The 14,152-nt window shown below is 45.1% G+C and overlaps 1 protein-coding gene across 7 annotated transcripts in view; it reads right to left on the reverse strand.

Annotated features, from left to right (window-relative positions):
* Window positions 1-481: 481 nt before the first annotated feature.
* znf521 (zinc finger protein 521) overlaps window positions 482-14,152 on the reverse strand; it is an 86,053-nt gene continuing 72,382 nt past the window's right edge. For all 7 annotated transcript variants that reach the window (XM_058622788.1, XM_058622782.1, XM_058622748.1 and 4 more), the window contains 2 exons: window positions 12,266-12,381; window positions 482-1,954 (listed from right to left, as the gene is read on the reverse strand). In XM_058622788.1, the coding sequence (XP_058478771.1) occupies window positions 1,925-1,954; window positions 12,266-12,381 (146 nt within the window). In that variant the 3' untranslated portion in view covers window positions 482-1,924. The remainder of the gene's footprint in view (window positions 1,955-12,265; window positions 12,382-14,152) is intronic.

The raw sequence follows: 14,152 nt of genomic DNA on the forward strand, positions 1-14,152 counted from the left end.
TTGAGCTGGAGCAGCGTCTTTTCAAAACAAAACCCGAAAGCTCCAGCAAATGTTATGCTGCGTGTGTGTGTGTCACCAGTGATGAATCATTTGCTGAGACAGACAGATGTTGTTGCATGGGTTTTGTCCCATTCGGCAAAGGCAGAAGAATCTTTTCCTCGCTCCCCCGGAGTGCTGGAGGCTCCCTAAATAGACCTAGCGCAAGGGTGTGTAGAATGGGACCGCACAGGGTGATGGGTAATGGAGTCATTAATAACACAGACCTCCCTTAAGATGCTCAGATGTTCGTTAGTGAGAGCCACAAGGGAGCCAGGAAAAATAGGATGCAATTTGAGACAATGAAAAAAGCAGTGTAAGCTTTTGATGATGATCGCTTTTATGCTGTCATAGGTCTTGTTTGTTAATTATATACACAAGACACACACGTACACACAGGTACATGCGTGCTTAGTTAGTAGACAATGAAGGGACATCGGAGGCGTTTCCTCATACAGTTTTTAATATTTCCATCACATGTGCAACACAAAAAAACGAGGTCTGCCAAATACAGAACTCCATATTTGTACAATACATTTTTAATAACATCGGAGATAACTGTCCTTTAGCTGCAGGAGATGGTGATTTCCTGTAAACTGTGTACGAACAAATTCTCAATCAAAATGTCAAAACATTAAAGTTTCATACAAAAGTGCATCTCAGGTTCAATGAATGCAAAACATTTACAGAACAGAATGATTTTTGTATCATGCCACAGCGCCACAGTGGCGTCCAGCTGGAGCGGAGAGCAATGGGATACTGCAAAGGAACAAGGAGAGCACTCGGGCACTCTCCAGGAGAGCCAGGGACAAAGTGGCTCGGGAACATCCGCGAGGAAGACTGAATTTGCATTCAGTCTCCATGATCCCAAATCCAAGTGGATTTACTCTCCCATATATAGTGAAAACAAGTAGAGAAAGAAAATAAAATAAAATAATAATAATAATAAAAAATCCAGTAATCTCCAGGCTTCAAAGAGCAGTAAACATTAACAACAGAAATGTACAGGTTGAGTCAGTGGGCTGAAGATTTCCCCCATGCTCTTGGAGCCACATGGGAGCTTCTGTTCACGAGCCAACCAGAGGAACTAGCCTTTTCCAAATCTGTGTCACTGCGTTTGCATATATCAGCATCCTGTCCTGTTTTTTTTTTTTTTTTCCCTTCTCTACTCTTGTTTTTCTTTTTTTCATCGAAAGCCCAGCACGGACAGCGCAGATCAGTCGCACCGCCGCTCTCAGCCGGCACCTCTGGTAGCCGTGTTACGGCAGACACGCGGACGAGATCGCAGCCCTCTGCTGGTGAATCAAGCTTTCCTAGCCCATAATGATTTGACCATGTCAGGACACAGAGCGACATACCGCGCAGTGGGAGAGGTGCTGATGAAAAGAGTCCTCCTGACAAAATGTGCCGGTTTCTACAGCTCCCTACACTCTCTGAGGCACCATATTTCTTCTTTACACAACTGGTTGAGTCACATCTGGTCTGTCTAACAACATCACTGATCCGCTCCTCCCGTTTTCTTTTTTTTTTTTTTTGGACAAACATTTTGAACTGTACATTGGCAAATACTGTATAAGATTGCAATATAGCTGTAGTTAAGCAACACATGAAGAATTCTATGTACAAACAAGTTGGCTTTTTCTTTATTTTTGAAACAATGGTCAGTAAAGAAGGGGGAGGGTTCTTTTATGTTCTTTTCCCCCTCTTTCTTTTATTTTCTTAGCCTTTTTTTTTCTCTTTGCTGTGGCATGGTTCCTTGTGGTGTAACTGAATTGAAAGTTCAGTGCAAGACAGTCAGTGGAAAACTGTACTGACGGTAATTGGTGTTTCAGACACTCGCCGCATCATGTGATCCTTGTTGTTGGCCACAGTGATGATCTCCGCCATGTTAGCTGCTGTGTTGAGTCAATGTGTGGTTCTGCAAGAGCACACAAAAAAAGAAGGTTAGTGTTAATATTATTCTTTCAGACCAGGGACTGAACTATGGTTACATCTTGCAATTGACAGGCACTGCTTTTCGAACGGCTTGACATTTGTACATCATCATTAATATCATTATCCAGATCCAATTAACTTGCACAGGCATTTCACCTGCCTGTGGATCAATGGCAGCTGGCTTTAGGATTATGGATAGCGCAAGACCACTAATAGATAACATCCAATTCTTCAGAAACTCCGCTTTGTGATTAAAGGCTGTGTCCAGTGTCCATGGAAACAAATCCATAACACGGCACTGACACACCTGATGGATATATAGTATCTTCCTAGGTGTCCTTGTTCATCCTGCACTTAAAGGTATTGAATGTGCATCGCGTGTACGGCGCGGAAAGAGACGTTTGAGAAACACATCAAGCAGGCAGGTGAGCTTGCAAATAATCTGAATTACCACACTTCTGGTAACATGTAAAGGTGCAAAATTCACTATGACAGGATTATAAGCTGACAACATCACTCTGTTTTGCTGCATCTCCTAAATTTATGCAGGCACACACACAGAGACCATTGAGAGTGTTTGTAGTGGGGCAGCTGTGCCAGGTTCTTTAAAGAGAGTGTGGACCAGGGGGTGTGTAACTGGTGTCCCTGGTGGGCTGAATCCAGGTCATCTTTTGAAGTGACTGCTAATCCCTTTAATGCAAACTACATGCCCCACTTGCTGCGCTCTGTTTAAAACACGGCCTAGGACTCTCTAAACTGGCATGGACTAGACACACCTGTCACAGAGTCATCAGCGCACACACACACATATGCATGAGCACACACACACACACACACCTCAGTGCACACATGCCTTTTGTCCGGCGCAAAAACAAGCAAACAAACACACAGAATAACACTTTATACTAGTTTTTGAAACAACTTGGGAGACAAATAAACAATCTAAAATGATTACCCCGCAGCCTCAGTGCGAGGGTTTACCAATGCAGTCACCTTCAGTCATGTTGGTACAGAGTCCCTTGGGCAGCGCTGGGAGATAACTATTAGCCCCCTTTGCATTCATATCTTTCCCTCTTTACCCTTTCAACTGCCTCCATATAAAGCATTTAAACACCTTGACGGCTTTCCTTTCAGCTAGGACGATTACTTCCCGACAGGTGGGGTAATAAGCTGCTTGACGGAGAGCAGGAGTGTGACCCCTGTATGGGTTAGCATGGCTCACCTGGGCCCTGCTCTCCCTTTTTTAAAGAGGCGGCCCCGGACAGCTCCTCTGCTTTACTCTCTCCGCTCTTGCTGAAATAAAGCTCCTTTAAGTGAGTCTGGGAGGAAACTCCCCATGGGATGCTCTCTCTCTCTCTCTCTCTCTCTCTCTCTCTTTCTCTCTCCACCTACCCCTCCTCACACTCCGCCAGCCCCCTACCCCCCGGTGAAGACATCCTTGGTGTTGCTGAGGAGGGACAGGAGCACGGCAACCTTATTAATGAATGCGGCCCATTACCCGTCAGCCTGGCTCCTTGGCGACTCCCAGAAGCCCCTGCAGTACGTGACTTCAAATGGCAGGATATTGACACGGGGAGAGCAAAGCGGCTAGGACTGTGTGTGTGTGTGTGTGTGTGTGTGTGTGTGTGTGGAAGACAGAGAAACAGAGAGAGAAAATTTGTGCTCAACTGAGTGTGCATGCCTTTGTGTGAGAGTGCCAGTGCATCTAGGTGTGTCTATGTGTGAGTGGGTGCACGCACGCGCGTGTGTGTGCGCGCGTGTCTGTGCCGTGGACCCCAAAGGAATGTAGCTCCTTGGATATAATGTAGGGCTCGTAACAGCTATTAGAGGGGAAAATAACCCCTCTGGGGAATGGCTAGCCCCCCTTCCCCCCCCCCCCCCACCCCGCATGTCCCAGCTCTGTCTGACACACACTGCATTCTACCTTTTCCTTAAACATGCCAGGAGTTTTCTCACTGAGGGCTTTCTCAAGGACGGTGTTAAACGACTTCAGTGGCTGTGGCAGCCATGCAGACTAAAGGGAAATAGAGGAAAAGAAGGGGGGGGGGGGGGTAGTTGGGACGTTAAAAGAAAATGAAGAAGATACCTTTATCTCTGTGGATATTGAACTCCACAGAGTAGCTATAAACTGTTCTCTGTGTGGGTACGTGGGGGAGAAGTGGGACTAGGGGGTGGCAAATTGACTTTCCTCTGTTCGGCTTTCTCAACTTCTTCCAAGTGTCTTTTGCCTCAGCGCTGCATGGGTATGTTTTTAAATACAGTAATCAACCAAGGCAGTGGAATTAGATGTGAAATGCACAATTCAACACGTTACTTAAGACACTGTCCAAATTGTCCAGTGCTCCTTTTAGGAAGATGTCACTAATGGTGTCACACCAGAATCACTGCAATTTAGGATTAGGTGCCCTCCATTAAGCCTTTTAGCTCTTATCCTAACTCCCTCCTTCAATGCCATCCTATTCCCCCTGAAACTCTGCCATTCCCCTTATCGTCCATTTCCTTCCCTTCTATCCAACCCTTAATCTCCCCCGCAATCCTTTCAACCACCTGCTGGCCACACAGGCCTGCTGCAGGGCCCAGTAACCAGCAGTATTCAGGTAAACCATAGCAGTCAATTCTCCACTAAATTAAATTTTGCCCTGATCAATAATGTGCACCCGCTTCTCCCTTATGAAGACTGGCTGCATTGGCTCAGAGCAAGCCTCTTCCTCATCTCTTGTTCTCTCGGCGGCTCTGTGCCACTGTTAAACCACCACTTTCATCTGATTACATCACCCTACTGCAACGCCCTCAGGGGTAGTGGAAGAGGAGGGAGAACACCCAGCAGGGGTCTTGTGTACCCATGCAAACAGGTGCAATATGTCTTAGGAATTTAACGCCACTGAAGACAGGGAGACGGGGAAGAAAAAAAATGGGGAACGATTGGGGAAGAGCAGAGAGCAGGAAAGTGCAAGTAGGCTGGGGAGTTGATTTATTAACTAATCATTCTTTATGTCGTTCCCCATTGCTCTGGTCTCTATCGATAGTGCCCAGTCTCCGGTGAGGCAACAAAGGTGCACCTCTTACATCAGCTCCCCAGAACAAGACTAGCGGACTCTTTCATCTGAGCTCGCTGCATTTAAGAGCATCTTCACATGGTCCGACATCACACAGAGAGGATGTAAAGATTAACCACGATGCTCACAACGTTTGATTAGCATAACGTTAATGCGTGCAAAGCACATGTTAATAAGTACATTGTTATCCGGCGTGTAACATTAAACCCAGCCTTTACTGACTTGTTAGACAGCGGAGTGCACAAGAACGGTGTTTAAGGATTCTCCGACAAACGGAGCCACGTGCACGATATACATACGTGTCGAGCCGAGCGGGGAATTGACAAATTATGGCTGATTACGTTATGTCGACAACATGAATGAGATGATCTCATTATTATCAGTTGCACAATCTGAAGCTTCACAAAGACATAAATCAACGCATGAATATTTACAGAGCTACGAATGCAAAGGAGATCGCTGCTGTTTACAAAGTATAATGTAAAATAACCCCAGTCCAACTCAAAATATGAACCTAAGTACACCTCTTGAAATAAAGGATTAGGCTATGAAATGTCATAACAATATGAACACTGTAAATGTCCCATTTAAGGACAGATTTCGGGGTATTCTCTGTGAAAACTGCTATAAATTATTAAGTAGGAAGAATGGAGAAAAAAAAAAAGGAAAACTGAAAAAAAAAGCCATGTCTGTAGCCATGCTGCTCTGTAATGCATAAGTGAGTCAAGTAAGTGTTACTTACAGTAAAGCTTACTCTTTAATGAAACGCTTTAATTAGAGGAGTTAAGCACATTTATTTTAACCCCTGCAGCTACAGAGTCTTATTTGGTTTATCTATAATCAAAATTCTGAGAGAAAAGTCAAAATTGTAAACATCCCCCTCTAAGCTCTGATTAAAAAGCCTTATCAGTCAGTCCCGAGTTTCTCTCCTACCCTGCGTGGCTGACATACAGTTAGTCTGGGTATCTGCATCTGGAGCACGGGGAGTGTGCGCAAAACCACTGAGACCGACGCATACTCATAGTCATCACTCAGGAATTTAATTAACGCATAAGAGCGCGTCACCTACTGATACTAAAACAAAGAACCTGTGATCTTTCCTTCGACGCCGCGTGACGCTGAGCAAAGACGCGACTCGCTTATGTTTGTGTAGCGACGAAATGAGGGACAGTGAACGCCACACTCGCTCCGTCTCGGGTCATTCCGCGGGAAAGAACCCTTGCCCACCGTGTGAAGTGCTCACTTATCATTCCAAACTGCTGTGGTGAAAGATAAAGAGTGGTACATTCTGCCTTGATCTTTAATGGTGTGTTGAACTCAGTCCAGTTATTGACTCAGTCCTCCCTTTGTGCGCTCTCTACTGTTGACCAGTCCACTGAGGGAGTAATCCTTCTCTGCTCTGACCCCCAGGCCAGACTTACTGCTGGCTAGTTTAGCCAATGAAGAACACAATCAAATAAATAAATAATACAGCAGTTGGCATTCTCCACAGTCATCACTTATCAGGCCGTGGGGAGGACTGACCCCCAAACCCTGTTGTGCCACAACCGGCCTCCGTTTCCTTGGTAACAGACCGTCTTGTTTGAAGTGAGGTGCCCAGGGAGTCATGGTCATACAGTCACAGCACTAGGCTATGGTAAAGATGACAACAGCAATAGATTTGAATGTCTTCCTTGTGTGCCATTTTGTTTCTCGTCATGTTCTCCCTGAAATACATGATAAATCCTTACTGCCTGAAAAGCTTTGATTAGATGTCGAACTACCCCAACTATGTACTTCTGAGGTGTAACTGGAGATGACAGACCACCCTTTTTGTGGGTCGACGCTTTGTAGCTCCAAATGATACTCATTACCTTGTCTAAGTAGACAAGTGAATGGTACTAGAAACACACTATGCAGTGATCCCGCTGTTTGACTGAGGTAGCAAAACAACTGCACAACTGCTGTGTTATTATGGGGCCTCATTAAGTGAGGAGAGAGTGGGAGACGGGGAGAGGGAAAGCAATACAGAGAGGACCAGCAAGAGGGAGAGAAAAGAGAGGAAGGGAGAAGAAAAAAAAACAACACAAGAGAGCGATACAAACTGTATTCTGAGGTGATAGCAACACACAGATGCCTTTCCAGCCAAAATGAAGACTATGACTAAAGAACCCAATTAAGGGCTTGCTTTGGGGAGCCATCTTGGGAGGGGGATGGGTCTTCCTGGGACATGAGCCCTGGGCTACATCCTCTAATTAGACAGAGCGAGGGGGGAGGATCTCTGCCTGTCACTGGGAGGGAGATGGGGTCCATGGGGTTCCACATGTCAGTCCCAGAAACAAAACACAATTACTCTCACATTTAACCACTTCAGTCGGGGACAGACTTTGAGTAGGGATGCTACATCCACTGCACCCGCCCTCCCTCTCATGTGCTACTAGATATGCCACTTCACAAATGTGGATAGTTTTGAGGACTATATTTTCCCGCTGCATTTCCACACTTCTGAATGCAACCGCTGACCTGCACTCTCATGTTTCCCCGTTGAAATGGGGATGCAAATCAGAAAATGAGCTTTTAATTGACAATTGGCATCATTCAGCGTCCTATTTCCAAAGCTGAAGAGTTAAATTACTTGTGGTGTTCGCGGTGTATGAATATAAAATTCAAGAGGGAATAATTGTTCTAATGCTATTTATTTTGGCCTCTGCTGCATTTTGTCAACAACAACAATAGAAGCACATGAGACACTTCAAAACCAAATCACTACAGACAGCAAATTAAACCTGGAGTGACTTTCCTGAGAAGCGCTAAAATGGTATTTATCAAAGTTGCCGGGAAAAAAAAGTCAACTCGTAAAAGTGAAGGAGGCATGTTTTAGGGAGAGATCCGGCGACGGATTCTAGCACAGCACACCAAACATCTCCTCTTTGTTTGGTTTTAACTTTCCCCAGTGGCGCAAAAGAGGAACAGGAAAAAAAGAATAGCTCAAAGGCTTCTGGGATTTTTTGTCATGTCTCCCTCTAGACAATATGTTTGCCTGCACATATCAAACCCCGGGAGAGACGGAGACAAAGACAAATACATACAGAACACACAGATGTACACACATAAACATTTTCACACACTCTGAGAAAATCCTCTTAGGATCATTAGGTCTGTCATGCTGTCTAATTCTGATCCACCTACAAAACTAGAACACAACTATTGTGATACATCAGTCGTCTATGGGTGTTTGTGCCCCCATTTACAGTGCGGTGCGTTGTGTGTACAGTGTTGTACATAATTATAAATAAGCTTTAAATATTAATAACGCTGCCTCACAAACAGCTTCTCCTTCTTTTTTCCTAATTCACTGTTCTTTTATTTTGTAGAGCAACTTCTTTTTTTTTTTAAATGATGACAGAAATCCAAGCACCTGGGGGTGATGAAGAAAAAAAAGAAGCCCAAAACAAGTTGTCATATGAAAGTAAATAAATATATGTAAAACTTTCAAAAGCAGGAAGAGCTGTCATAGTTGGCAGATCAACATATTCAGAGAAAGTGGCGTGTTTGAAAGCCACTTAGGGACGTCCACGTAACGCTTTGCCTTTTTAAATGTTCGAGACACAGGGCAGTCGGGGCATAATTACACAGGTAAAAAAAAGGGGCATTTTTGGATGTGAGGAAAGGAAGAGTGATACATAAAATGTGGTTTTACAAAGACTTGCATTATGATAAACTGATAAAAGACATTATGCTGATTTCTTTGGACACATTTGACCATTGTCGGGCCTTTTCACGTTTCCTATGTTGCTCTCTTCCCCGCTGCCTCTTTCCACTCACACTGTCCATCTCTCCCACCCACCCCACCCCTCTTCTGCCTGAGACAGACATTATGACATGCATAGCTGTTTACACTGACCTGGTGACCATGAAGCCTATAAATATGCTTAATTAAAACAGTGGAATTGGTCACAGCTTGGCAATAATGGCTATCACACAGGGAGAGGAGAATCTCATTTGTGTGGGGAAGTAGAACAAGATGCAGATGTGCTCTTGTCACTTTCGGCACTCATTAAGGCCAGGGAGCTTTGGATTGTCTTTGAAGGGATCCTTTTAAAAGACACTCCAATTAAGGTACGTGTCCTGCGGGCGTCTGAGAAGAGGGAGAAGTCATACAGCACCCCAGTCCCTCCACTCCTCCGCCGATCGCGGCACGACTTAACACATGACTTACATTCTCATGTCTCCACCGAAGGAATGATAATGAAATGAAAGACGATGGAAGGGAATAAAAGACAGCCCAGCTTAAAAGGAACAAGGGAATCTTGTACGGGAAAAAAAACGTCATCTTCCCTGTTGTGTAACTTCAGTGTCATTGTCTCGTCTGTGGAGGAATTGGGATGAGTGGGAGCGAGGCCTCCGAGTGCAGCTCTCCAGAACACCGTATTGTGAGAGGAGCTGGACTCGTGACGCGTTTCCTCACAAATGTCACATTTAAGCTATGGGTAATAATGTGTATTCATCAGTTAATGAATCTGGTTAATTAATCCAGCCTGGTAGCATTGTCAGTAGCTCAGTTCCTTCCACAATGTGAAGAGCTACTGTATCTGAAGCCAACGCTAAGGACATTTATCATCAAGTTTCACATTGCAATGTGGCCTTTACTGTCACCCTGGGACTTTTTTTTTTTTTTTTTAGCTCATAAGGGGGCGGCTGCTTTTACAATGAGAGGACAGTGAGTTTTTGTTGAGAGTATGTAGTGAAGCTTTGCCTCGCAGTTGCTCAAGGGGTGGCCAGCAGTTGAGGGTCAGGGAAAGTACTGCACAGCCAGCCCACTTGCCCTCCCCATCAGTACCTCATGAAATATCTAGACTTTGCTCCATATTTTAATGGGGTGAGGGAGAGAGGTGTGCGGGGTGAAGGCTGTGCGAGTGTGTGTGATGGTGAAGAGGCGTCCTCTGGAGAGTTTTGAGGGGAATGGTGGTCTATGCATCTCGGTGCTTATTTTTTGTCCGTGAAAGAAAGAGGAAAGAGAGAAATGGAGGGAGAGAGAGAGAAGGAGAGCAAGAGAGATTATTCTCCTTTGGAATCTGGATTCTGGGGCACACAGGCCCAGGAGTCAGTCAATCTGGCTGGTCTGGGGGGGGTGGGCGGCTGGGCGGGGGGTCCTAGGAGGGCTGATTAGACGGATGCTCTCCCATCATCCATCTCGACAGGCTGGCGAAAATTGGCTAGCCCCTCGCAGGGTAGAGTTCACGGGGGGAGGCAGTGGGGGAGGATGTGGAGCGTTGCACTGGATACCTGTCACAGCCTTTGGTCTGTTTCAGGATCTCAGCAGCAAATTAATAAAATATCGTTCCTGCTTCCCTTTACCTGCCGTGGCAGCTCTCCCTCTCGCCGCTCCTTCTCCCAGCTTGCACTGGCCCTTTGACCCCTCCGACTGCTGTGAGAGATGAGGAGCCCAGGCAGTCGGCGAGTGGACCAGAGTGTCGGGGAGAAATAGGGAGAAAGTCCAAACTCAAGACCCAGCAAAGAGAGAGAGCTTCCACTTCTCTCGCTGCTGGAAGACAGCTCCACTTCAGACAGACTGACAAACGACTGCCCCGTGTCAGTGAGACATTTTGAAGTGTGATGCATGGGAAATGGCAACTGCAAAAAAACCACAACAACAAAAAAACAACCTGCCCTCTCTGTTGAAGGCTTTAACTACAGACAGTGGAAAAAGGCAAATCTAGCAACTAAGTTCAGAAGTTGCATCCTAAAACAAAAGAGTTCTGCTCACATTATAAATAAGAGGTTTTTTTTGTGGGACTGCAGCGAGGAACCGTATATGTACTTGTGTCTGTGAGAGTGCGCATTCGCATGGGAGTGCTGTTCGGAACATGGCGCAGGTTGAGCATACTGACTGTCTTGTCCTCCGAGCTCACTCCTGCGGCCCCCTTTCATAAACCCTGTTTCACAACAAAGTGCCAAAGGTCTTTCATGTACCGCTCTTGTCGCCGCACACGGAGTGTAAAACAATATAATCATGCATGAAACGCCACCTCAGGTGGGGTGGTGGTGGTGGTGGTGGGGGGGGGGGGGGGGGGGGAGAGATCACTTCATTGCAGGAAAAAAAAAAAGCAAAAAACAGGCTAACAAAAAAAGTACAAAAACATCCTCTGGTTATTTGAGACCCGCGCAATGCAGAGAATGCTTGTACCAATGAGGGATGAAAATGTGATAAATAGGCCTTGGCATGAATGAAAAGACTCTGCTGAAGTGCTTTTTTTTATTTGCTAAATAACATTCTGTGTAGTGGAGTTGCATGTTGGTGGATCAGGGTGTGTTTTATTCATAGTGGTGGTGCTCAAATGACCAGAAGATAATGATCACATTCACCTTCCTCCTGGCATACACACGCCTCTGTGTTTACAACCTGAATCTCAATATGAAAATCGTTGCCGATCAATAGGCAGCCGAGCCCTGGATACATCCTCTGGCTACCTGTTAATACTAAGTGCTGCCAAGTAATCCAAGTTTCACATAGGTGTACTAGGAAGCAGTGGTCAGGAGCCGCTGGTTTCTTTCTGCGCTTGTGGCAAATTAAGACAAATTCCAGTGATTGGATTGAGCACGGTGGTTGTATACTACTCATATTTTAATGATTTAGCTTCAAAAGGTAATAGAAAAAGATCTGGATATGAGAAGTGTGCCATGTGTACTGTGGAGAATCCCCTAAACAAAACAGAGCTGCTTGAAAACACCACCACAGTGAAATAATATAATAAGGCCTGTTTCATTTTTTCAGGTTCTCCAAGGACCAGAGGAAAAAGATTGCTAGAAAATGGATTATCTCTCTAACATTGCGAGTTCATGAGTCCAACTACTAACTTTGTTGAAGGGCAGATATGGTCTCCCCGAGGACAGAGCTCATATTTAGCCATGAGGCCTCCTCCGCGATTAGGAGGGGAGATGCAGGCATATTGCTTGGCTGTGTTTTTGCCTCTGCACCATCTGTAATTACCTCTTCAAAAACGAACATTCGGCTAATCCTCTAATTCCAGATATTTTAGGGCTCTGCTGGTCTAATAAGCAAATCAAATCATATCTGCGCATCACAAATGAGTTTTGGAGACTGACTGAAATAATTCCTTCTGAGGGCTCTCACCCCAGCCAGGACGGAGGGGATAGTCGGAGTACAGTGTTTAGTGTTTGTTAAGCTGTCATGAGTGATTAGCGGTCGCGGTTGTTTGCTGCTGGTAGCCCCCGTGCTGCACCAGCCCAAGGCTCACCTGTAACTCTGTCTGGAAGAAGAACTTCTGTGGGCACTGCGAGCAGTCGTAGATCTTATCCTCCTGGCCGTGGGCAGAGAAGATGTGCTGCTGGAGCTTATTGGCCTGAACAAACACTGCACATGTTTGGGGGAAAGGAGACACGGAGACAGAGAAGAAATTCATAAATGTTAGAACCAATTTTAAAGCCTGTACAAAAAAAAGTCACCAATAAGGTGCCTCTGCTCGTTGCTTCTTGTTGACTGAGGTGAATTAGAGAAGGCCCTTGTTGCCTGGTATAAGGAACAGGGAACAGCAGCAGCGACATTAAAGTTGCATTGGCCTAAATAAAAATTTAGGAAAGACTATGTCAGATGGCGGGTGAAAACTCCTTAATTACAATTAAATGAATACACCATCGATGACATTGTTATGAGATATGTAATTGAAACAAAGGAGAACAATTTATGTGCTAACAGTAAAACTGGAGTGGCCATATTCATGGCGCTAGACCTCGCGAATGGCATAATGTTTTGGGAATAATGATGCTCTTTATTTTATTCTTTAACAAGCCAGAAAATAAACAACCACAAAAAAAAGAAATTGGCATGGCTTCAAGTGGAAAACATGGCCTCCATTAGTCTACATTGCTAATTATATTGACAATATAAATATTCATGGCGTTGCACTATTTATTCATGCAGACTCAGACTGCATCCACCATCATATAATCACACAGCGCGCTGGCAAAACATATACCATGCATTTATGCTTTAATTAACACACAGTTCACACAGTTAAAAGCGTGGAAAAGGGGATTGTGTGCAACTCCAGTGTGTGTGTGTGTGTGTGTGTGTGTGTGTCTTGCACATGTGGGTGTCTTGTGTGTCTCTGCACGCTCTCCAAGGAGCACTTCAAACGTGCCGTTTGTTATCCCAGACCCTTGCGCTTTAAGGATGGCTGTCTAATCTCAAAGGTCTGGATGCTCTGGAAAAGTTAGCATGTGGGGCTTCATTTAAATTTCTTACAGCTCAAAATAACTTTTCTTCTAATGCATGCACTGTGGGGCCACAAGGAGAAGGAGGGGGGGCGGGGGGGAAAGCATCACCTCAAAAGGTGAGGTGTCTGTCGGAGATGGCTTTGGGGTCGCAGCAGCCCTGTGGCAGGGCTCTGCAACATTAACGTGTCCCAATTTGGGCTCACCTGGGAGAGCGGTTATTAATTATTGAGCTGCATACACTTGAGACACACTCAGCTTCATTGAATGTCACAGTCCTGACCTGGGAAATAAAAGTTTAGATCCAGAGCCGGCACACTGAGGCAATGCCTTCAGACTGCTAATGCCTGGGCGACAGCTGTCGGCGGAACATGGCAGCATGTAAACCAGAAATGAACAAATCTCCTCTAATGAACAAACAACAACTCCATGGTCCATTTCTGAAACTAATGGCCACAGCAATATGAAGACAAACATAATTGCAGCTAGACGGCTGGTTTTGCAGGCTGTTACAAAACATTCCAGCTCAAGGTTGAAAGCTCGATTATAATGCATGTTTATTGTGCTCCAAAAAAATGACAACAGTTTTCTTTGTGGAGAATAAATGCTCGGGATTAAAACGCAATGTTGAAATATAGCTTCTTTTTTTTTTGTTTCCTTTGGCTGTGTTTTATCTGCATATACAGACGCAGGTCATAGCAGCTGCAGGAAACCTTCATTATGTCTTTGGCTAGAGGAGGAAAAAGTCAATACAGCAAAAATAAAAATGGATTTGAGACTTGGGGGGCCTTCAAATGCTGTACAATGGGGCTAAACACAACTGAGATGTCAAGTTAGCTGTTTCTCCCTGTGTTCATGTGTGTCTCGTCCAATTTCAGTTAGAGACATGTTTAACGTGTGATGTGTGATGT

The sequence above is a fragment of the Solea solea genome, chromosome 1, assembly GCF_958295425.1.
Source record: "Solea solea chromosome 1, fSolSol10.1, whole genome shotgun sequence".
Lineage (NCBI taxonomy): Eukaryota > Metazoa > Chordata > Actinopteri > Pleuronectiformes > Soleidae > Solea > Solea solea.